Source organism: Macrotis lagotis, chromosome X, assembly GCF_037893015.1.
Source record: "Macrotis lagotis isolate mMagLag1 chromosome X, bilby.v1.9.chrom.fasta, whole genome shotgun sequence".
In the NCBI taxonomy this organism is placed as follows: domain Eukaryota; kingdom Metazoa; phylum Chordata; class Mammalia; order Peramelemorphia; family Peramelidae; genus Macrotis; species Macrotis lagotis.
In genome coordinates, this window is record NC_133666.1 from 311,220,095 (window position 1) to 311,245,724 (window position 25,630).

General features: G+C 37.4%; 1 protein-coding gene across 3 annotated transcripts in view; it reads left to right on the top strand.

The window, feature by feature from the left end:
• LOXHD1 (lipoxygenase homology PLAT domains 1) overlaps nucleotides 1-25,630 on the top strand; it is a 266,512-nt gene that overhangs the window by 220,262 nt on the left and 20,620 nt on the right. For all 3 annotated transcript variants that reach the window (XM_074203499.1, XM_074203500.1, XM_074203501.1), the window contains 4 exons: nucleotides 407-534; nucleotides 3,977-4,094; nucleotides 6,543-6,720; nucleotides 8,399-8,584. In XM_074203499.1, coding sequence (XP_074059600.1) covers nucleotides 407-534; nucleotides 3,977-4,094; nucleotides 6,543-6,720; nucleotides 8,399-8,584 — 610 coding nt within the window. The remainder of the gene's footprint in view (nucleotides 1-406; nucleotides 535-3,976; nucleotides 4,095-6,542; nucleotides 6,721-8,398; nucleotides 8,585-25,630) is intronic.

Below are 25,630 nucleotides of genomic sequence, written 5' to 3' on the forward strand. Positions count from 1 at the left end.
TTAGCCATAGGAAGAGACTTGGTCCCTACTGTCCAGAAGCTCAAATTGAGCTGGGGAGACAAGATATATTCAGATGAAAAACACTTTAGATCACACAGGAGAGAAAAACCTTCCTGAACTCTTCTGAGTAGAGGAGAGAATGGGATGAAGTTGCAAAAGTGAAAATCTAGGCTTAATATCAGGAAGATCTTTCTAAAAATAAGAACTATACAAAAATGGAATAGGCTATATTGAAGGCAATGAGTTCCCTCTCCATGGAAATCTTCAAACATAGGTTGGATATGTTACAATGGGAAAAGCTTTGGGATTTGGATGAGACTAGATAGCTGCTGAGGGCCTTACACCTCTGAAATTATCAGTGTGATTCTGTGAAGGAACCTTAAACTAACCTTTGCTCTTTTGGCAGATCATGTATGAAATGACCGTCTGGACAGGTGATATCGTTGGAGGTGGCACTGATTCCAACATTTTTATGACACTTTATGGTGTTAATGGAAGCACAGAAGAGGTGCAGTTAGACAAAAAGAAAGCTCGGTATGCAGAGGCATTAACCTCCAGTATTCTACAACCTGGCCCTATCCTAACCCTGAGGGTTTTATCATTTACTGTTCCTTTCCACGTATCCTTGGCTCCAGTCAAATGGTCACTTTCCTAGTCCTCCCCAAATACCTTGTCCAGGTCTGATTCTACATAATTCTTCTTTCTATTGACTTGTTTAGAATGACCATCAATTTATCGATCAATCATCAAGCATTTATTAAGAGTTTACTATTTGTCCTTTATCACACTAAATACTGGGGACACAAAGATAAAAATGGAAGATCCTCTGCCTTCAAGGAGCTTACATTCTATTGGACATAACAACATGCATACATCAGCGGGGGTGGGAGTTGGGTACCTACACTTATCTATATCCTACTTTCTTTTCAAGGAGTATTCCATTTATCACCTGCTTCATGAAGCTATTCCAACCAAAACCAGACCACAGTGACCTCTCCCACCTCTGAGATGCTATGGCCCTGATAATATCATTCATTTGATCCTAATCCTACACTGGCTTGTACTGAGTTTCAAATTTGTATAGCTTGTCTCATCTAGACTATAATGTCTTTGAGTATATCGGAGAAGAAATTTTCAGCTTGGAACATACTGGGCATCTAGGGTGGGGATGGGGCTTGAGTGGTGAGTCTGACATCTTTTCACTCTATTCCACAGTATTTCAATGCAGATATACTATCTATTCCACCCCAGGCACAACAGGATAGTTCTAGAACCAGCCTGGACTATAGGTTGAGACAATCACTGCCTTGAATGATATGATTTCAGTTATCCATAAAGTTTCAGCACCATCAATTTTCTCCAGTCAACTTCTTGGCCAACCTGGAAGTTCCACTGTCCTATCTTCAACTCTCTATCTTAGGGCTTTGATCTTCAGTAAAATAAATATCCACCACCCAGGAAAGTCTTCTCCTAGACTGATCAGTCCCTGGCTCAGCATTTTAAGATCTTTCCTGAGAATGATAGGAGGGAGGCAAAGGGACCAGAGCAAAAGAACATTGGCAGTTGAAAGGGACCATGAAGAGGCCAAAGGGATAAAGAGACCTTTGCATACAAACTCCTTAAGCAATTCAGTTTTGTTGGATCACTGCCCCCAAAGCTTTCTTTCTTAGGAGGAGTATTTGCTAGCATTTTCCATTGATTATTGAATCAAATCTGTCAGATACAGTGAATAGAGTTTCCCTACCCAAGGTTGGCAAAGGAACTTAGATAAATCATCTCTGCATTCTCAGAACCCAAGAGAAAAACTGTGTGGTTGAAAGTGAGGGGTGAAGTTAAGACTCCTGCAGTCATCAAAAGAAGGATGAGACTAATATACAAAAGAAATGGAACAAGATGGTGAGGAATCATCCACATGGACAAAGGAGTATTCTATTCTGAAGACCAAAGTGAGCTGAGACTTAAATGAGTTTCATGAAGTAAAGATAAGTTAAGATAAAATTTAAACTGCTCCTTCTCTTTTAAAAAAGTAGATTTTTACCATGATTAAAAGAATGCAATAAGTTGGGAAACAATTTTTATAATTAGTGTTTCTGTTAAAGGACTCATTTCTAAAATATAGAGAACTGAGACAAATCTATAAGCATACAAGTCATTCCCCAACTGATAGTGAAAGGACATGAACAGGCAGTTCTCAGATGACAAAATTAAAGCTCTCTTTAGTTAAAAGAAAAAATGCTCTATATTATTATTGATTAAAGAAATACAAAATAAAACAGCTTTGAGGTACCATCGCACATCTATCAGATTGGCCAATATGACAAAAAAAGAAAATGATCAATGTTGGAGAGGATGTAGGAAAATTGGGACACTGATGCATTATCAGTGGAGTTATGAACTGATCCAAACTTTCTGGAGAGCAATTTGGAACTATGCCCAAAGGGCATGAAAACTGTGCATACCCTTTGACCCCCAAATACCACTACTAGGTCTGAATCCCATAGAAATCACAACAAAGGTAAAAAATCTACATGTACAAAAATATTTATAGCAGCTCTTTTCATAGAGACAAAAAATTGGAAATTGAGGGAATGCCCATCAACTGGGAAATGGCTGAACAAATGAGTACTATTATTCTGTAAGAAATTATGAAGCCTGGGACTTCAGAACAATATGGAAAAACTTTCATGAACTGATGCTTAGTGAAGAAAGCAGGACCAGAATTGTAAACACTAATAGCAACATTGTGTGATGATCATTTTGATGGACTTATTCATTTCAGCAGTACAATAATCAAAAAAAATTCTAAAGTTCTTGTGATAGAAAATGCCATTCACACCCAGAGAAGAAACTATGTAGATTGAATGCAGAACAAAGTTTACTATTTTCAATTTTTAAAATGCATTTTATGTATTATAATTTTTCCCTCTCATGGTTCTTTCCCCTTTTGATTTGATTATTCTTTCACAACATAGTTAATATAAAAATGTTTACGTAGTTATACATGTATAACCCATATTAGACTGCTTTCTGTCAGGAGGAAGAGGAAGGGAAGGGAGGAAGAGAGAAAAATGGGAAACTAAAAACCTTAAAAATTGATTGTTGAAAACTGAAGCAGGGGGATAAAAACACACTAAAAAATTTCCTTTGTGTAGAAACCAGGATTACTCCTCCAAAGAAGTAGGAAAGCTCAGGGAATATGCTATACCAAGAGATTGTCCAGGTTGAAGTTGTTAATAGCTAGAGGAAGGCTCAGTTAACTTCATAGAGACCAGCTAGTGGGTGATCGATCATCAATGTCAAGGACCCCTACCATCCTGCCAAAAATAGAGCTGAGCTAAATGGGAAAAATAGATTTTTCCCCTTCCTCTTTGCTGCATGAGTGTGTGAATGTGTGTATGATGCTGTCTCAAGGAGACAATGGTTAAATGAAAAGTGTGAAGAAGTGAAGGCAAATAAAGACTAAAAAATCTCTAGGGCACCTTCTAGGAACAAAGCTCTATGATCCTGTATTTTTTGAGTGGGAATTAGTTTATAGAAACTATCAAGAGAAATATTATTCACCTTAAGCCATATGAAGGAAAACTAGATGGGGGATTAGTGAGCAGCACTTGACTCCACTACACTGCACTATTTCTTATGATCTCTTGCCTCAGAAAAAAAAGTTCGTTTAAGGTGAGGAAACATAAATATGTGAGAAGTTAAAGAATAATACTTGACTTCATTGGTAAAGTGATTCTATCCACTGAAAGAATAAAACCTTTGTACTAATACCTCCCAAATAGACTTGGCAAGTTGCTGTAGCCACAATCCAGCCTAGAAACCAATGTCCTCATCTGTTAAATGCGGATAAGAAGATACTTATTAGCAAAACAGAGGTTTGGTTTTTTTTTTTGAGGATCAAATGTGTAAATGTGTGGGAGTCACTCTGTAATTAGAAAGCACCCTAGAAATATTATTTGATTATTATTGCCCACAGGTTTGAGCGAGGACAAAATGACACTTTTGTTATGGAGATTGATGACATTGCCCCATTCACAAAGATGCGGATAAGGTTGGATGGGCTGGGCAACAGACCAGAGTGGTTCCTGGACAAGGTAACAGATGAGCTGGACTTCACCAATCCACCTTGCTCCCCTTTCTGCTCAGTCTCCTTGCTCACTCTCTCTCTCATTGAGCTCTTTATTGCCCCCCAGCCTGAAACCCTGCCCTGAATAACCTGTCCCTGCTCTCAGAATTGTTGCCCTTTCTCTCCCCATCCCCCCCCAACCAACAGTCGTATTATCTGGTACTACTTAGACTATTGCTTTCCATGTTGTTCTCAGGGTAAGAAAAAAAGGAATCTATCCTTTTTATTTTTTTTAAAAAGAGCACATTTATCATCACCAAGAGGTTGTTCACCAAGTGCTACATTTTTTTCAGTGACATAAATTGTGAAATAAACTATCTACCCCAGCAAGAAAGAGCTATAGTTTGCATTAGTAGAGAAAATATTCATACCAATAAAGTGAGGATGTATATGTATAAAGATATTATGTTAAATTATTATTTTTAGGGTAGCTAAGTTGGCACAGTGGATAGAACACTGAGTTTGGCATGAGGAAGACATTTTTCTCAATTCAAATCTGGTCTCAGACACTAGCTATATGACCCTGAAAAAAATCACTTACACTTGCCTCAGTTTCCTCATTTGTAAAATAAGCTGGAAAGCCACTCTAATATCTCCACCAAGAAAACTCCAAATGTGTCCAACACAAAGCAACTCAACATGTTATATTCTGTTATGTTATTATGTTACTATGCTTTGTTATGATATGTTGGATCTTGTCATGTGATATGTATAGCATATTTTAATCATATCATTCAAGCAGATGATATAGAGAATAGAGTACCAGGCAGTCCTTGGAGTTAAGAAGACCTGTGTTCATATCTAGCCTTAGACATTTACTAACTGATTCTGGGCAAGTCACTGAACATCTGTTTGCCCCAGTTTCCTCATCTATAAATAGCAACTATCTCCCAGGGTTTTTGTGAGACTCAAATGAGATAAAGTACTTAACACTCTGTCTGGTCCTATAGAAATGATAGATATTATTCTTATCATATCATGTTGAATCATATCATGTTTTGTCATATAACAACATAAAACAGGAGTATCCAACCCTTTAGCTCTTCTGGGACACATTGCCCAACAGAAAACATGTCAAAAACCACAACAGGTTTGTGTTGGGTAATGCAGAAAAGATAAAAGGTTGTACGACTGTCTTATAATCATATTATACAATATCATGTCATTATACTTTATATCATATATTATCATACTATAACATTATATCATGTTTTCTATTTATATTTACATGTATTTTTTCTTCTTGCATCAAATGCAGAATGCCATGTTATGACTAAGAAGTAAGTCTGGGTAGGTCCTGGTAGGTTCCATCAAGCTGATAGGTATGGACATGGTAACAGGTTCTATATCATCAGTGAGTTAAGGACCAGTCTAACAAAGGCAGTGGGAATTCTGCTCTTGGCAGTTTTCAAAGATGTTCTACAAGGTTATGGAAATATGATCTGATTTATTCAGAGGTAGTAAAGACTGCCCATACTAACAATCTCAGATTCCTGAAGGATGAAAGTGTGCATCTATGTGCATGTATATGTGATTTTGTACTAGAACTGTGATTTTTAACTGTTTGGAGAGTTCTTGTTAAGGAAGCACATTTTATCAGTTCAATGAACAACTCTTCTTCAGCTTACAGTCATTGTCTTGGGGCACTGAGAGGTTACCTAATTTTCTCAAGGTCACACAGTTAGAATGGTGGAGAGCTAATATTTGCCTAGAGCTTCTTGCCACCCAAGTTAACTCTCTGCTTCCTGCTAGATCTCTTCCGTATGAGGTGTCTTTATATTAATCAATCTATCAACAAGTTTTTAATATGATAGGTACAATACTGGGCTCCAGAAATACAAAGACAAGAATGGAATATGTCCTGCCTAAAAGAACTTAAATTACACATGCATACATACACACATACCCATATACACTTCATTCTAAGATGCTGAGGTGATTTCAGTGAAGGTATGTATCTGTGTATATCTGTAAATAAATGAGAATACCTGCCAATAAGGCTGTAAAGCATGCTTCCCATTTGTTCATCAACTCATTTGGGGTCTTTTTCCATTTTCATTTGCTTTCCATCTTCCTTTGGGGCAGTTTAGCAGGGTTCTTCTTAATTGAAAAAGAAGTTGATGGGAACGACAAAAAAGGGAGGACCCTTGCCCCTCTAAGGGAGGTGTTCATATATACCTCCCCCAATTAACATCTGCACCTTAAGTGTCTTTAATGAGTAAGTAAATTTTGTCTTTGTGAGAATAATGGGAGAAGTTTTTATGGTTGAGTGCAGGAATAGAGACCTCAAGTTGTGTTGCCTGTAGTCAGTCCTATCTTAGGTCTCTTGGAGTTCCAATTGATTTTGCTTCTGAAGGTATTGAGATGGTGGCTGGGAGGTACAAAGGGCCCATCCCTGGTCATTCTTTTTCCTCAGGTCCTACTGAAGAACATGGACAATGGAGACCTGACAATGTTTTACTATGGTGAATGGCTATCTGAGAGGAAGGGTGAAAAGAAGACCTTGGTTTGTGAGATGTGTGCAGTGATTGATGGGGAAGAGATGATGGAGTGGACATCCTATACCATTACAGTTAAGACCAGCAATGTTATGGGTGAGTGTTCATCCTCTTAGGTAAAGGCTTCTACTCTGCAACTCCCTATCCCCTGTTCTCTTCAAGTCTAAAGTTCTATCTTGGTTTCCAAGCTCCTAGTCATATCATTTTTGGGAAAGTGGTTTTTGAGAAGTTTACTCATTTAGAATCATAGAATTTTTGAACTGGAAAGGACCTTAGACTTTTAGCCTAATCCTTTCTTTTTGATATTATTTATCTATGATCACACAGATATCAATGGTAGACCTGGGACTGGGGCCTTGTTATGCTGACTATAAACCCCAAGCTCCTTTCATTATACTTATGACCAAAAAGCCCCCCCCCCCACCACCACCACACACAAAATAAAGTAATAAAACCCTTATTTTCTACATCTCATGAATGGGAATAATCTAGTTTCCTTGTTGCTTTCCATTTTCATTTATCTAATAGTTTGTGCTATTTAGATATTTCATTAGATGCTAAAATATTTAGATATTAAATATTTTAGATATTAGTCTCAGATTTTTTTCACCTTATTGCTAGTCTTTAATAAAATTATGAATAAAGTAGATTTTTTTCCTTCTTTGTTTATGTGCCCCTCAATGCCTAGGTCCCCAAACTAGACCTATCCTCTCTGAAGGGTATATAGTATTCAAAATCTATCTCTTTCTTCTCTCTTCTATCCAAACCTAGGTAAGTTAGTAACATTTAAAAACTTATATCAAAAAATTTAATAAGAACTTACTTAATGCATTGTGCTATCTCCTCAAGATATTTGTATTTTAATAACATAATGCCTTAACTCAAAAGAATAAAGCTCTAGGGTGGCTGGGTGGCATAATGGATAAAGCACTGGCCCTGGAGTCAGGAGTACCTGGGTTCAAATCTGGTCTCAGACACTTAATAATTACCTAGCCATGTGGCCTTGGGCAAGTCACTTAACCCTGTTTGCCTTGCAAAAACCTAAAAAAAAAAAAGAATAAAGCTCTAAGGTTGGAATTCTTGATAGATAAACAACAAAGATATTTGGAAGAGAAAAGCTTTCCTAAACTCTCAAATCAATTACACAGACAGATTCTAATTGTGCCTTAAATATAAGGCTAACCTTATCTGGCAATGGTGTAACCATGTCAAATTTGGCTGTAATCTAGCAAATCTAATCACTGTGGATCAAGAATTTAACTATTACGATTGATTAGGAAATAGCTAAACAATTAATTTTAAGAGGAGACATATTGCTTCTTTTATAACAGTCAAGGAATGATGCTCTAATAAATGGAATGTTAGACATTAGAAGTATTTAGCTGTTTTCCTGATGGAAGCTTTGCTGATAATAAGAACTTAAATGATGTAGGCAGCTGTCAATTTAGTCTATACATAAAATCAACCCCAGGATGAATTGTGTTTTGTAATGTAAGTATTTGTAATAAATTTGTACTGAATCCTCCATACTCCTTTCTCTGAGACCTCTTGAAACCAATAGCATTTACAAGATGATCAGTTAGGGTGCCAGATGAGGGAGCATAATGAACTAATCATATGGTATTCAATCATTTAACTAGGACCTTATAAACCATAAGCCCTAACCAGTTGAAGTATAAACCAGTTTAGAAATAACTCCAGGGTTGGGAAGTTTTCATGTCAGAGAAATCTATTTTCAAAGTCACTCTGTGGGTTCTTTGCCATGTCCCTTCAGGAGCTGGCACTGATGCCAATGTGTTTGTCATCATCTTTGGAGAGAATGGAGACAGTGGTACATTGCCTTTAAAGCGATCCAAAAATTTTAATAAGTTTGAGCGCAGTGGGACAGACACATTCACCTTCACAGACATGCTGAGCCTTGGTCATCTCTGCAAGCTGAGAGTCTGGCATGACAACAAAGGTAATCCCCTGATCAGACCCCCAGACCAAGGACTTGAAGGAGGCCATGGCATGGCTACTTCCCTGAATGACTTAGTGCTGTACTCCATAAAGTAGGCATGATCTAGGTCTAGGGGTTTAGACTTGGATGTCAGTGACCATGAGCATGGCTGTATTGTGGCTTGGCAATAGAATTGACTGGTTAAATAAAGCTGAGTTAACCTTAAAGTTGGGGACCAGACTGGGTGTCAACTCATCATGATCAGGATTCTTGTTGTCTTCTGGGAGTGAGTATTCCCTAAGATCAAAAGGAAAGAATTACAAATGGCAAGGGCATCACAGGAAATCTAAGTTTCTTCATACTACTTCTCAAGCCAGTCTGAAGGCCCTGAGATAGAGGAAATTCTTTCCCTGGCTTTCCCTAAGCAGGATCATCATAAGGAATGAGCACTCATTTCTGTCCTCTTTCATATAAATATAACAGAACTCTTAAATTCTCATTCCAAAATCACACATTTCTTTCCTTTATGGTGTTAAACTACTATAAAGTTCAACTTCAATGATTAGAAGACTTGGCTACTTCCTTTTAGGAAATGGCAAGCAGTGGTACATGGATAGCTTAAATAATTCAAAAACTTGATTTCATCAGGGTGGGTAATCTCTCTGCTGATACAGATCATAGCCCCCATGGTTCTCTCAGTAGACAGTTTTTTGTTTTGTTTTGTGGTCAAAAGAAGTCATTACCCCTGCATCTATAGGGTGATAAACCTTTCCAAGTTTAGCTAGGCTGTTCCTAGGATGACAGATATACAGCCAGCTACTGGTCTTGTTTTTGAAGCCTCCATAGCTTCGGTAAGAATTGACAGTGCTTGCATTCCATAGGTACAATCTTTGAATATCCATAGTTTCCATGGTGAAGAGACAGAATCAGACTTTCTTGGTGATTTTACTTATTTCCCTTGTTGAACTTTATAGAACCTCAGGCATAAAAAATATACAAACTTTCTCTCTCCAAAACAACATTAAATATAAGCCTAGAAAAACACAAGCCTCATGTTTTTAGGTCAAATTATTGATCTAATACTTAATATTTCCAGGGTTAATCAATGCTGCCTCCTTCCTCCTCCCTCTCTTTGGTTTTCTCTTTTTTTTCACTAGCCATCTGTCTGTCTTGTTTTGCTACTTGAACTCTTAGTATCCTGTAATTAATTTCTCTACTATTTGAATTCTGCATTCCTTTACTTCTGCCCTTTGACCTGAACTTGATTTTTAGACTTGAACTCTGTGTTTCTAACCTTGGCCTATTGATTTCACCTAGTCTTGGTATTTAGACATGACTTCTGTTTTCCTGATATTTAGTCAATCAACATTTTATTAAGCACCTACTATATGCCAGGAACGGTTCTAGGCAATAGGGATAAAAAAACAAAAATGTTGCCTGACCTCAAGGAGCTTATATTCTACCAGGGGAAAACAATGAATATATAGATAGGAAAATACAAATCTTGACCAAAAAAATGCAAAAGAATATAGAAGAGGAAGAAGACCCTACTACTTGGGAGCTTCAGAAAAGACCCCAGGAAAGGCTTATGGAAGAAGTAGCACTTAAAGAGAACCTTGAAAGAAATTCTAAGAGACAGAGGTGAAGAAGGACTGTGTTCTAGGTGTGGGAGACAGCTTGGGCTATCAGAAGAACATAGGCATGGAATGTCTTAGGCAGGGCAAAAGCAGCAACTAAGCCATTATGACTGGAATATTAACCTATGACCCTAAACTTTATTAACAACATTACATCTACTTCCTGAAGATCCATTCTTAGTCCAAAATTTGTTCCTCCTCTGTCAGCCACTTGCATTAGAGAGATATTTGAAGAATCATTAGCATATAAACTATATAGAGAGAAATGCTTAGTTTTATGACAAACATATCAATTTATCAAAAGTAATTACCAAATATTGAAAAAGATAATCATTTGCTATAATCTTAAGCATTTAAGTCCCACAAGTGTTTCTGCAAAGAGGATTACAGTGGATTCCCACTTCTAGGCCTGATAGGGCAACACTCAAACACATAGATGTCCAGCAATATGGTGGGGGTAGGAAGAGAGCAAGGCGGAGAGGATAGAACAAGGAAAAGCATAGAAGGAGGATGCTATAGAGAGGAAAAGAAAGAGAAGGAGAGAGAGTGAGGGAGAAAGAAGAGAAGGAAAAGAACTGTGGCAAAGCTAGATCTCTATTACTCGGTTTAGTTCCAAGTCAGAGCAAATTTACAGATTAAAGATAGCATGCAAAGTGTGGAGGGATGAAGAAAATATTCATGGGGTAGCTGGGTTGCATAGTGGATAGAGCACCAGCCCTGGAGTCAGGAGGACCTGAGTTCAAATTCAGCCTCAGACACTTAATAATTGCATAGCTTTGTGACCTTGAGCAAGTCATTTAACCCTGTTGCCTTAAATAATTTTTTAAAAAAGAAAATATTCATTAATGCCTTTAATATGTAAGACAGTGGACTAAGTCTTGTGGATGTACTTTGTTTTTAAAAGAAAAAAATTTGATCCCAGTCTTCAAGATCTTTACATTCTACTTGGGGAAAATAACACCATACTTTGAAAAAGAAAGCACTAGATAAAGAGTTGGGGAAAGCCTTCATTCAGGAGACTTATCACTAAAAGGAAATTCTTCAAAGTTACCAATCAGTTCCTAATTGCAAAATCTGATAGTCTTTTTCTCAATGCTCCTTCATGTGGATCTACTGTATCTTACTCTATTGACCATTCTACCCTAGAACTTCTCTTTTTCCTCCTTTCATTTTCATTTTCATTTCCATTCTCATTCTCATTCTCTCTCTCATTCTCTCTGTCTCTGTCTCTCTGTCTCTCTGTCTCTCTGTCTCTCTGTCTCTCTGTCTCTCTGTCTCTCTGTCTCTCTCTCTCTCTCCCCACCCCCATCAGATCTCATGGAAGTGGATTTAGCAATTTTATCTATGCAAATGACCTTGAGATTTGCATATCCAGCTCCACTGTTTTCCCTGAACTTCAGGCCCTCATTACTAACTGCCTATTGGATGTACCTGTGACATCTTAACCTCAATATACATCAAACTGAGCCCATTATCTTTCCCCAAACCTTCCAAACTTCACTATTTCTTTCAAAGGCTCCATTTTTTCCTTCTAGGAACCCAGATTCTTCATTATATGTATGACTTTTCACTTTCCCTTACTTCATATATTCAATCAGTTAATAAATCTTTCTGTTTTAGCCTCCATAACTCTCATATCTGTTCCCTTATCTCTATTCTCACAACCACCATCTAAGGTCAGGTCTTCATCACCTCTCACTGAGATTCTTGCAGTAGCCTTATTTTTTTTCAAGGCAATGGGTTTAAGTGACTTGCCCAGGGTCACTCAGCTAAATAATTACGTGTCTGAGGTCAAATTTGAACTCAGGTCCTCCTGATTCCAGGTCTGATACTTTATCCACTGCACTGACTGCCCTGCAATAGCCTTCTAAATGTCTGCCTCATATCTCTCACCACTCCCATCCAAACAACCTGCATATAACTGCCAAAATAATTTTTTCCTTAAGTGCAAATTGAACTATGTGACTTCTTTATTCTGTCAAAATATAAGTTCCACTGTTGAGTTTTCTTGGGGGTGGGTAGGAGGGGAGATGCCAAAGCAATGGGGTTAAATGACTTGCCCAGGTTCACCCAATTAAGTAAGTATTAAATATCTGCCTCCCATTTAATTTTTAAAGCCCTTTAAAACCTGACTCCAATTTTTCCTAGCCTCATTGAACATCACTTTCCTTCCTGTACTCTGTAACTCAATCAAATTGGTCTTCTCTCTGTTCTTCATATCCCATATTCTGTCTCCCATTCCCATATCTTTGCCCTATCCATTCTACAAGCCTGATATGCCTCCATCCAGAGTTCCTCTCTTCTTTTAAATACACTTCAAGCACCATCTACTATATGAAGCCTTCCTGATCCCTCCAAATACAACTACCCTCCCTCCCAAACTACCTTGTCTCTAACTGATTAGGATACATTTGTATTCATTCTCCTTTTATGTAATCTATTCATACTTTCATAAGTATCTTTCACCTCACCCATTAGATTATAAAATTTTTATGAATAGGCATTGTTTCAATCTTTGTACTTGTGTACTTAGCATGACATCTTACAATCATTAATGAATGCTTATTGATTGTTTGACAGAACTGAGTCCTGAAGGAAGTTAATTCTAAGAGGTGGCAAAAAGGAGAGAGACCATTCCAGGGAGTGGGGTGGCAGCCAGAGCAAAAGCAGGGATGGGTGACTGAATGTCAAAGTCAGGAGATAGGGACATAAAAGTCCAGGAAAGAGAGTTACATGAAATAACTCTGAGAAGGTAGGTTGCAGCTACATTGTAAAAGGGCATTCAGTGCCAGGCTCAGGTGTTTGTGTTTTATCACAGCAATAAGGATCCCTTAAAGATACATGCTCAGGTGAGTAACTTGACCAGATGTCTATTTTAGGCATGTTCATTTGACAACTCTATGGAAGGGAGATAAAAATGGAGAAGGGAGTTATTACAATGAGCTCAGGCAAGAGGAGCTGAGGTCCTGAACCAGCCTAGTGGTTATGTGAGCAGAGAAGAGAGAGCAGACATATTTTGAGTTTTAGGCCTGAAGATCCCTGACACTTTCTGCAACTGGTGTAGCTGTCTCTGACTACTACTCTATGTTCTTCTAAATCACCTAATCTTTGTTTTCCTCCTCTGTAAAATAATAAAAATTATTATTTATAATATACATTATATTTATTATATATTATTATACAATAATATATAACACACTATATTATATATTATTATACAATAATATATAATACACTATATTTATTATATATTATTATACAATAATATAATATATTATTGTATAATAAAATAATCAGCCTTCCCAGTATTGTTGTGAGATCAAATCAGATAATAATTGTAAAGTGCTTAGCCTAGGGTCTGACATATAGTAAGCACCATATAAATTAGCATCTCCCAGGAACCATACCCAATAACGAGTCATACTCTGAACTGCCAGTCTTCTCATTTCTGGTATTTATCTTCCTGTCTCCCTTATTTGTCTGGGTTTTTGTCAAAAGACAGGATAAATTATAAGTCTAAGTTTTGTTCAAATTAATTTTGTCCTTCCTGTTTCCCTTCTGAAATGAAAACTTCAGAGAAGGGAGAACAGTTTATGACTTAATCATAAAATTTTTTCCTTTTGTTTTTGCATCAGTTAGAGAATCATCAAATATGAAACTTGTTAGGAGCCTTAGCAGTCTTTGGGTCCAACCTCCTCATTTAACAAGGAAAGACACAGAAGCCCAGAGAAGGTGATGTGAGTTGTTCTCAAGGTTATCCCGCTTGTTAGTAACTGAGCAGCTAGAACTTAGCTTTTCTAAATCCCACCATTTCTCCCCCATTGTCAATATTAGACAATGGGATGATGGGAAATAAAGTTTATAAAGCACTTTGAGACTTTCAAACTGTTTTCATTTACAGAAACTCTGAGAAGTGCAGTACAAATATTCTCATGCATATTTTATAGACAAGGAAACAGGATCTGAGAAACACTATAATCTGTGTTAACACATATTGTTTCCTTTTCACTTACAAGGAAATTGAGGTACGGGAAAGCTACGTGACTTAATTAGGATCATATTATGAACATAGTTTAAAACAGTTGAAATGGTATTTCAGACAAATTCTATTGGCCCCTCCAGAAAGCTAAAGGACATTACAGTACTGGAGGGAAGAGTGACCCAAAGGACATTGCTGTCATAGGTGCAGCTGAACTGGAAAGGGGGTTGCCATTCATCCAGATAGCTCTTTTCTTGGCCTTGTGGAGTTTGGAGCTGAAGGTGGGCAGGTATGCTTCACAAAATCTTGAAGGTGACAACTAGTCAGGTTCACTCTGTCAAGTCCATCAGTCAGTATATATTGTACCTACTATGTAATTAGCACTGAAGATACAAAGAAATGTAAAAGACAGTCCTTGCCCTCAAGAAATTCATAACCTAATCTGTGTGTTTAGGGAAAGAGGAAAATTAGGAAGAACCCCCCCCTATAACTGTGCCCTTAGACAAAGATGTATTTGCTCTATGTTACTTATAGCTTTGACAAGGGACAAGAATTGTGATCCAGACTTGAATCCAGAATGACAGACATTTCCACCATACCATTCTGTCCCTCCAGGCCAGATATATATGGAGAAAAAGTTTAGAGGAATGACTTGGAGGATTCTCAGTTTAAAAAAGGTCACACCTGAATTCCATCCAAAGCCAAATGTCATCTTTTCTGCAAGGGCCAGATTGGGAGTCAGCAAGGAGGAAGGACTGACCATCCTCTAGAATTAAAATTGGATTTGAAAGAGTAAACCAAAAGGTAAAACATCGAATTGCTGCTGGATAAGCAATCTGAAGAGAAGGGTCAAGATCAAGATCCTGTCAGTAAGCAAAGGACAAGATTTGCAAAAGGTATCCTAGACTAGAGAAAGGGAGGGAGAGACTTAGAAGTGAATCAACAGTGTCCAAGGAGTTAGCTGAGCAAGAGACTCATACTGTGCCAAGAGCAAAGATTTGTAAACAAATGAGGGTGGAAACAAGCAGAAAGGGGTCTGGAGCTAATGAGAGATTACTGGCAACACAAATAAGATGCATGAAAATTAAACAAAAATACAAGCATGATATTATAATGCAGGTCAATAATATAATTAATAACCTTCAAGAAGATGCTTTGCCATCTGGTTTGCCATGACATCCTAAGGACAACTGGGCATTTCCAATTACCTGCAGCTGAATCCGGCTATCATGCTATCTTTACACATCTCTACTTCCATCCAAATACAACTGTCCCCTTTCTCATTAGAGCAGAGGACTTCATCCTTTCTGAATCATCAGTGCTGAGCATTTAACAAATGCTTTCTCATTCATTTGTTCATTCATTCAAACAAAAGGAATAAAATGCCACATTATTAAGGGCCAAGTGTGCCCTTAATTAAGAACCAAGTGACTTGCCCAAGGTCATACAGTTAATTACAGGATTAGAAGACTGAACTCTTAAATTTTAAGGTAGCTTTCACAGTATAAACAAGGTAGAATTTTCACTGGATCTTAGTAGATAGAACTTCATTATAACAGTGGTGCTCATACTTTTTAGTTACAAGATCCATTACTTTCTTAAAAATTATTGAGAACCTCAAAGAGCTTTTGTGTATGTGTATTTTATCTATGGATATTTACTGTATTAGAAATTAAAACCGATCATTTAAAAATATGTATTTAATAATAAACCAGATGGAAATATTGCACACAATTATTTTATTAACTTTAAAAATTATAATAAGCCTATTATGTATTAATATACATGTCATTTTAGTAAAAAATAATTATTTTCCAAAACAAAGAAAATTTAGTAAGAAAAGTGTATTATTTTCAATTTTTGAAAATGCCTTTAATGTTTAACTAAATAGAAGACAGTTGTATGCTCATATGAGCTTCTGTATTCAATACATTGTGAAATGTTATTTTGGTTGAAATATGTGCAGAACACCCATCCTAACATGGATAAGTGGTAAAAAAAAAAAGGGAAGAGTATTTTTTTTTAGTTTTTTGCAAGGCAAATGGGGTTAAGTGGCTTGCCCAAGGCCACACAGCTAGGTAATTATTAAGTGTCTGAGACTGGATTTGAACCCAGGTACTCCTGACTCCAAGGCCGGTGCTTTATCCACTACGCCACCTAGCCACCCCAGGGAAGAGTATTTTAAGAAGTAAATTATATCATAGGAAAACAATTTTGACCTTGAAGACCTTCTAAAAGAATCTCAAGCATACTCCTACCCTTAACAGTCCCCAAGTCATACTTTGTGAATCACTGTTTTATAAGCAGGGAGGAAGGTTAAGAATATTAGTAGAATAAAGATATGACATAAATGATAACTCAGGAGAATGTTCAAATGCATGAAAGGTATTGAACTGACAGATTCACATAAGAAAATCATGAAAGATTAAAGTTGAAAAGCTGGGAGTCAGATTATAACAGACTTGATTGCCACTTTAAGGAGAACGAACTTAAACTGTAGGTAATAGGGAACCACTGTAGGATTTTTAGCTATATAATAACATGAAATCCAGAGAGAAGTAGGTTTATTCAAAAGTATAGAGGAGGTTATATGTTGCCTGAGAAGTAGACTTGTTCCTTCTTCTAATGTTGAAACTCAGAAAAAGTGCACAAGGAATCAATTAGGCTGGACCACTCTGTCCAGGGGTCTTCAGTAGACAACTGCTTTACCCCCCTTATTTTTGCTGCTCTACTTTCATTTCATGATGTTTTTTGTCTGTTTATGAAAGAAACCTGGAGTACCTGGAAATTTCTGTCATTCTCTTCTATCTTCCCAGAATCTCCTGTCATTAGAGCATCACCTTAAAGATTTCTTTCCCTCTGCTAATTTGCAACTACAGGAGCAGCATCATTCATGTCTTTTCTTGGCCTTCTTTCCTTCCATTTCTCTTTCCTTCCATTTCTCTCCCAAGTCTAATGGAATAAATGACATCTAACCTTTTGCTAGGATAACCCTATTGATCCTGCATATCAGTACCATATATAGGCATTTTCTTCCAAGGTGATAGATTGAACAGAGCTATCTTGTTCTCCCTTCTACAATCCTCTGTTATAACTAACTGCAAGCATTTGTGAAGAAGACCTTTGCTTGTTCCTGCCCCCATCTTCTCTTTGCCTTTACCCTGTTCTCTGCTTTTTCTTGGATATCCATTGGATTATTCCAACCAGCCTGCCTTCTTCTATTACTTCTCTAAAAAATCTCTTTCTTTTTTATGCCTTCTTTCTTACTCCATCCATGGACTCCTTTTCTATGTTTGCAATTGTACTCAGTTAAGTCTTAAGAGGAAAGCAAAATAATTAAACCATCTCACACTAAGGGTATAAAATTACTGATTACTCTCTGATGGACATTTTTGATATTGTTGTCTTCTGAGTTTGTATCTTGATCTTTCCTGTCACCATAGTATTTTTTATGGTTTTATCATTGTTGTTCACTCGTTTTGCCCAACTATTTCTTTTTTAAAAGATTTTATTTATTTTGAGTTTTACAGTTTTTCCCCTAATCTTACTTCCCTTCCCCCACCCCCCACAGAAGGCAATTTGTCAGTCTTTACATTGTTCCCATGTTGTACATTGATCCAAATTGAGTGTGATAGAGAGAAATCATATCCTTAAGGAAGAAACATAAAGTATAAGAGATAGCAATATCAGACAATAAGATATCAGTTTTTTTTCTTCTAAATTAAAGGGAACAGTCCTTGAACTTTGTTCAAACTCCACAACTCTTTATTTGGATACAGATGGTATTCTCCATTGCAGATAGCCTAAAAATGTCCCTGATTGTTGCACTGATGGAATGGGTGAGTCCATCAAGGTTGAACATCACTACCATGTTTCTGTTAGGGTGTATACAGTGTTTTTCTGGTTCTGCTCATCTCACTCGGCATCAGTTCATGCAAATCCTTCCAGGCTTCCCTGAATTCCCATCCCTCCTGGTTTCTAATAGAACAATAATGTTCCATGACATACATATATCACAATTTGCTAAGCCATTCCCCAAATGAAGCACATTTACTTGATTTCCACTTCTTTGCCACCACAAACAGGGCTGCTATGTATATTTCTTGTACAAGTGATGTTTTTTACCCTTTTTCATCATCTCTTCAGGGTATAGACCCAGTAGTGGTATTACTGGACCATAGAGTATGCACATTTTTGTTGCCCTTTGGGCAACAAATTTCTCTCCAGAGAGGTTGGATGAGTTCACAGCTCCACCAACAATGTAATAGTGTCCCAGATTTCCCACAACCCTTCCAACAATGATCATTATCCTTTCTGGTCATATTGGCCAGTCTGAGAGGTGTGAGTTGGTACCTCAGAGAAGCTTTAATTTGCATTTCTCTAATAAGTAATGATTTAGAGCAATTTTTCATATGACAATGGATTGCTTTTATCCCCTCCTCTGTAAATTGCCTTTGCATATCCTTTGACCATTGGTCAATTTACTCAACTATTTCTTTCTTTTTAACTCTATGCTAAAATTGGACTCTGAGACTTCGAGGAGAAAGGAATTGGTTTAAACTTCAGGTTTTTGTGCTATTGTTTCCAGCACTAGTTCTGGTGGTCAGTAAGTTTTGGACACCTCTAAGGTTGTGTGACCTGGGGAAAAGTCTGGTCACTGATCTCCTAGTCTGTGCCCTGATCTCTACTCAGGAAAGTCCACTGCTTTTCTGCAGTCACCAGTGCTATTCCTTTGATCCTAGAACTGTTACCAGGTCCCCTGCTCTCCTGCAGCCACAAATGCTCCTTTCTGCTTTGGAACTCCATTGTAAATGAACACAAGCACTCTTCTCCACTCTGGAACTGCATATAGAAAATGCAACAGGACCCTGCACCCAGTGCCTGAAAAGCGTCCCCTATAATCTCTTTCTGACTAGTTGATTCCCCAACCCCTTTTCATCTCTGGACTGGGAGCTCTCAAAGCTGACTACCACCATTGTCACAGTCACTTCCAAGGCCCACTCCTAGTGTTGATGCTGCTGTGTGCGTTCCTAGCCAATCTTCTAAGTTGTCTTGGGCTGGAAAATTTTCTCAGCCTGACCTTTTGTTGGCTCTGCCATCTCAGAATTTGATTTGAGGCATTATTTCAAAGATGTTTGAAGTAGAATGTTGGGACAGTTCAGCTGGGTAGCTAGCTATCTCTACTGTGATATCTTGGCTCTTCCTAGGGATGCAAAGAGAAAAGCAAGCAGTCCATATTATGATTTACATTCTCATGAGTAAGGCCATAAATAAGGAAAATCAGCTGCAAGTCATATAGAAAGGACTCATGGCATTTGAGTGTAAAACAGAGCTAGGTGGGGTGGCTATGTGGTGCAGTGGATAGAGCACTGGCCCTGGAGTCAGGAGTACCTGAGTTCAAATCCTGTCTCAGACACTTGATAATTACCTAGCTGTGTGGCCTTGGGCAAGCCACTTAACCCCATTGCCTTGCAAAAACTACAAAACAAAAACAAAAACCAGAACTAGTCCATCTTCTTTATGTAACTTCCACTGATAATATTATATTTGTTTCTCTTCAATTTGGCTTATGACCTTATCATTCAACTGAAATTGTTCTCTCCAAAGTTACTAATGATGATTTCTTAATTTCAATATCTATAGGTCTTTTCTCTATCTTCATTCTCTGGAATGATCTCACTTTGCCTAAGGTCGGCCCTATAGCTTGCAGTCATGGAATGAATGAATGAATTGAAAGTAATTATTTAAGAGATTACCATGTACTTTTTTCAGGAATTCTTGTTGGACTTGTGTTCAAAACCTCTCTGGAATCACATGACACAGCAGATTACCCTCTTCTTCTTGATACATTTTCCTCTCTACATTTTCTACATAGCCTTGCCCAATTCTTTCCTAATTCCTCTCTCTTCTTTGCTCCTTTTTCTACTCTCAAGCTGCTAATCATGGGTCCTCTAAGACTATTGCAGGCTCTCTTCTCTTCTCCTTCTATACTTTTTCATTTGCCTATCTCATCAGCTCCTCTGGATTCAATTATAATCTCTATTCAGAAGACCCTTGGATCTATTTGTCCAGTACTAACCTCTTCAGAGATTTTCAGTTTCACATCTATAACTGCCTTATAGGTATCACTAATCAGATATCCCACTGATATCTTAAACTTGACATATCCCAAACTGCACTTATTATCTTTCCTCCCAAACTCTCTTCTCTTCCTAACTGTCAAAGGTATTGCCATCCTCCCAGTCACCCCAGCTTGCCCAGGTATCATCCTCAGCTCCTCACTGTCTCTCTCACATCCCATATCCAATCATTTGGATATTTCTACTCTCATCACATCTCTCCTTCCTGGCTTTCTCCAAGACTCATTGAAAGTCTTGCCTTCTGCCAGTCAACCTTTCTAATGCTCTTTGCTCTTAGTTCCTTCCCTCTAAGACTTCCTTCAATTTATCCTCTCTATATATCTTATTTGTGCATATTACACACTGTCTACCTCATTAGCCTGTGAACTCCAAAGACTTTTTTTTAACCTTTTATTGTATCTCCAACACTTAGTATAGTGCTTGATGTTGTGAAGTTAAAATAAATGGTAAATTGACTGACTATTTTATAGAAGAGAAGACTCTGGGAAGCAGAACTTTCTTTTATGTCATCAGTATCTGGGGCTGCAGCACCTGCAGAAGCAATAGCTAGATTACATCTACACAGGAGTTGCTACCTGGCACAATGGCTACAAGATCTGGGCTAAAAGCAAATGATGCAGTTTGGATGGAGAATTGGAGGTCTCTCTAACTTGCATGCTCTTTGAAGACAGTTAGCTATTGGTATTGGTGGGGATGAGGCAGCAGTGATTGTTCCCTTTAGTGACAACTTTGGGACCTAAGCTAAAAGTAGGGTTGGTGGTCTGTGAGACCCTGCTGTTCCCAAGGCTCTTAGGTTTAGTGTCCCAAACTATCTCCATTGGGGCTGAAGGGATGGTGGTTGTAAGGTGGTGGTTTGACTCAGTGCAGTGGTTGCTGCTGCCCCTGCTTCTTTGTTGGATGCCTTGATGCTCTGGCTGGGCTGGTTTGCCTGCTTATAGCTGACATTTATATAATACTTTAATATCAACAAAAATTTTGCTTGTATTACTTCTTTTGATCCTCAAAACAGTCCTATGATATAGATGACTACTGTATTGTTCAGTTGTTTTCAATCGTGCCCAACTCTTTGTGACATTTGAGGTTTTCTTGGGAAAGCTACCAGAATAGTTTGCCTTCTCCCCAATGCATTTTATAGATGGAGAAATTGAGGAACCAAGGTTAAGTGACTTATCCAAGGTCACACTGATAGGAAATATATTCATATCTTTTGACTCTAGACCCAACACTCTATCCACCGTACCACCTAGCTTTCCATGATATAGGTAATAGTATTTGTACTATGTGCTTTAGGTACATAGTGTTAATATTATTTTTGTTGTTCAATTGTTTTAGTGATGTCTGACTCTTCATGACCCCATTTGATTTTTTCTTAGCAAAGATACTGGGGTGGTTTGCTATTTCTCTTGCATCATCCATGGTCATTTAATTAATAAGTATCTGGGACCACAGTTGAACTTATGAAAGCATCTTCCTGATTCCAAACCAGGTGCTATATTTACTGTGCTACCCAGCTTCCCTTTGTATTTATTAATTTTATATCACTCTTTCCAATAAAAATATTGTCTCTTCTCCAAAATGATGGCATTTTGTTTCAGGGTTCAGCTTTTATCTCTACAAAGATAATGTGGCATTTTTTTCTCACTGTGATAACAGGATAAGACAAACACATACTTAGCTTGGAGAGAAGATCTTTAATAATATTCTATGAGCAGAGAATGACCTGGGCATAGCTGCTTCACTTAGGGTCAACAACTCAGAAGTCATAGAGCAGTAAAGGAACCTTAGAAGCTATTCATAATTTTTCCAGTGCTATCACCATCTTCTTAGCTATAGTTTTTACCAGCCAAAATATCAACCAAGTATACCATGGAAAGGCATACATCATGTCATGCTGTTGAGCCATTGCTGAGCAATGTGACAGTGGGCAGTAGCTCATGTGCTCAGAGGTTAGAATATGGTGATAAGTAAGCCAGAGTAGACTTTGTATAAAGAGACTGACTTGGTGGGAGATCTCCAATTGAATTCCTATTTTGCCACTTACTGGATTTTGGATGAGTCAAACAAGTTCAAATCTGGCCTCAAACACTTACTAACTTGTGTGACTTGGGAAAGTCACTTAACCCTGTTTGGTCAGTTTCCTCATTTATAAAATGAGTTGGAAAGGGAAACCACTTCAGTATCCTTGCCAAGAAACCCCAAAATGGACTTACAAGGAATCAGACATGACTGAAAAATGGCTGAACAATAGCAAAATACAAATATATACCACACAGGTAAGTTTGGGAGTAAGGAGTTGGATACAGGCATCAGAAGAGGTTCTTGCATTTCACCTTAAAAGTAGAGAGGACCTCTGTGAAGCAGAAGTAAGGAGGAAGGGCACTAGAAGTTTGAACAGGAAGACTACGTGGGCTTTTGGTAGGATCTCAGATGATAAGAGAAAGAGTATATAGTCAGAGCCATATGAAATGTTCTAAAAGTGAAAGAGAAAGTATATTTTGAATCCTAGGGGCAATGGAAAGACACTGGAGTTAAGGAAATGGAGGAGTCCCAAGGTCAAATCTGTCAAGGACTGGGCAAAAAGGAGATATTCAATAAATACTTGTTGATTGGATGAATGATTACAATCGAATCAGTCTCCATAATAATGAAAGCTCCTCATGGTCAAGAATCATATTGTTTTTGTGTTTAAATTTCAGTCTTCAAATGTCTGGCACAGCTTTTTCTCATTTAGAAGAATTGATCTGGAACTGGACCAGAGTCTCAGAGAGCATCTATCTCACAGATGTAGAAACTGAGGCATTATGTTTTGTTCCTTTCTGGAATACCTCCAGTTTTTACATCCCTTACACCATTGCAGTTAAGTGCTCCTTCCTCCTACTAAGGTTACACAGAACACATTTACTATCTTTTCCAAATGGCAATCCTTCAGATACTTGAAGACAGACCTTATATTACACACACACACACACACACACACACACACACACACACACACACACCATCTTATCATTTTAAAATTTAAATTGGTTTTATTTTATTTTGGTTTTTGCAAGGCAGTGGAGTTAAGTAACTTTCCCAAGATCATACAGCTAGGTAATTATTAAATGTTGAGGCTGAATTTGAACTCAGATACTCCTGACTTCATGGCGAATGCTCTATCCACTGTGCCACCTAGCTGCCCCATTTTATTTTTAATTTATGAAACAAAGCAAGTATTTCCTTAATTTATAATTTTTTAAAAAAATGACTGCACATGAAATTGCAACTCTATTATGTACAATTTGCTATTTCTTTTAAAAATACAGTAAAGGTATGATATAAATTTCTTTTTTTCTTCCCTCCTCTTCCCCACAAAAATGAAAGCATTACCTCAACAGCTAAAGCTATTCAGCACATTTTCTTGTACCACATGAATCTTTACCATCCTTATTACCCCAACTTGTCAATGCCTCCCCCAAAATATGGTGCACATAGATAAACATGAGATTTCAAATTGTGATGAGTTGCTTGTGATTATGGCCTTTTCTTGTGAAACTCTATTTCCTTTAATACCATTTAAGACTATATAAACTTTTTAGGTGCCATGTATCACTTTGACTTGTTGTTTGTCCTTTGTTCTCAAAGAAGACTATGACATCAGGGAGGTGATACCATGATCTGCAAATGAATTGGACATTTGACTTAAGTTTACCCAAACTTCAGATCATCTTTGCACAAATTACTAGTCAATCACATATTTTTCATCATATATTTTAGAAGGTGATTGAAAAAAAACTAAATTACAGAAGTACAAATGTATTACTAGTTAAAATTTGTCCTTATTTTGAGATCTTTTTGTTTCTTGATTTTTTTCATAAAATATTGTAATGATCTCTTCCAGATGTGTCACCTTTAAATCTGCTTCACATACTCTTTTTTGCATACATCTAAATCATTGTTAAGAGTGTTAACTAACTAAGGACAGGCTCCTGAGACATGCCAATAAGAGGCTTCTGCTCAAGTTGACAACAGACTATGGATGACTACTTTGAGTCCAAACAATTTTGAAACCACCTAACTGTGGTATCATCCCCTAGGCTGGATCACTCTGTCTTGTCTACAAAAACTAGGATGAAAGAATTTGTCAAAGGCAGAATGAGAGATTATATGAAAAGCTTTGCTAAAATCCAGGTTTACTAGGTCATATCATTTCCTGATCTGCTATTCTAGGAACTGCTCAAAAATGAAATGAGGCTGGCCTGGCATGACTTTTCATGACACAGCCATGCTAACTTTAAGTAATCACTGATTCCTTTTCCAAATGCTGAGATACCACCCCTATAATAATACATTTCAGAAATTTGCCAGGCATCAATGTCAACCTCATGGGCCTATAATTTGCAGGCAACACCCTCTTCCTTTTCTTGAAAATTAGGACCTTTGCCCATCTCCAATTCGGTCCCACCTCTCCCATTCTTCACAATTTTTCAAAGATGACTGAGAGTGACTCCACAATAATCAGACGCATGTGTGTATGTATATATGTATGTATCTGTGTGTATATTATATATATATATATATATAGAGAGAGAGAGAGAGAGAGAGAGACATGAATACATACATACATACAAACATACATTACTGAAAAGCAGCTAGATTCTTTTGTTTTTAAAACACCTCACTTATCTTGGCTTTCAACTTTTTGTTTAACCATTTTTGTTATATTCTCCCCGGTCTGAGGACCATTCTCTTGGTAGAAGAAACAGAAACAAGTAAGATTTCAATAGTTTTGACTTCTCTTCATCATCCATTATCATGATGCTATTCAAGCTAAGCAGCTGCCCTATTCTTTCTTTGATCTTCCTCTTTCCACTCAACATAGAAAAAACAAAAACAGAAACCAAAAAAGCCCTTTTTATTGTCCTTTGCATTCATCACCAGGCTTAGCTTATTTTGAGCTTTAGCCCTGCAGATTCTCTTTCTATAGGACCATGCAGTGCTTTTGTATTAATTATTCTTTGATATAGATATAGATATATATATATATATAAATGGATAAGGATATATGTGCATACACATATATATGTCTATGATCATATACACAGAGTTTTATATGTATGTATGTATGTGAATATATACATTTATATAGCCTTATTAAATCTTCCTATCTTCTGATTAGTTTATTATTTACCTCTTGGGATTAATCTATGCCACATGTGATGCTATGCCCTTGGGGAAGCCAGCCTCCGTTTTGAAAACTACTGTTTTTTTGTCCACTGATAATACTGTCTCTTTGTGCAAAACCCATTGCCAGGGGCCGGCTAGGTGGCAG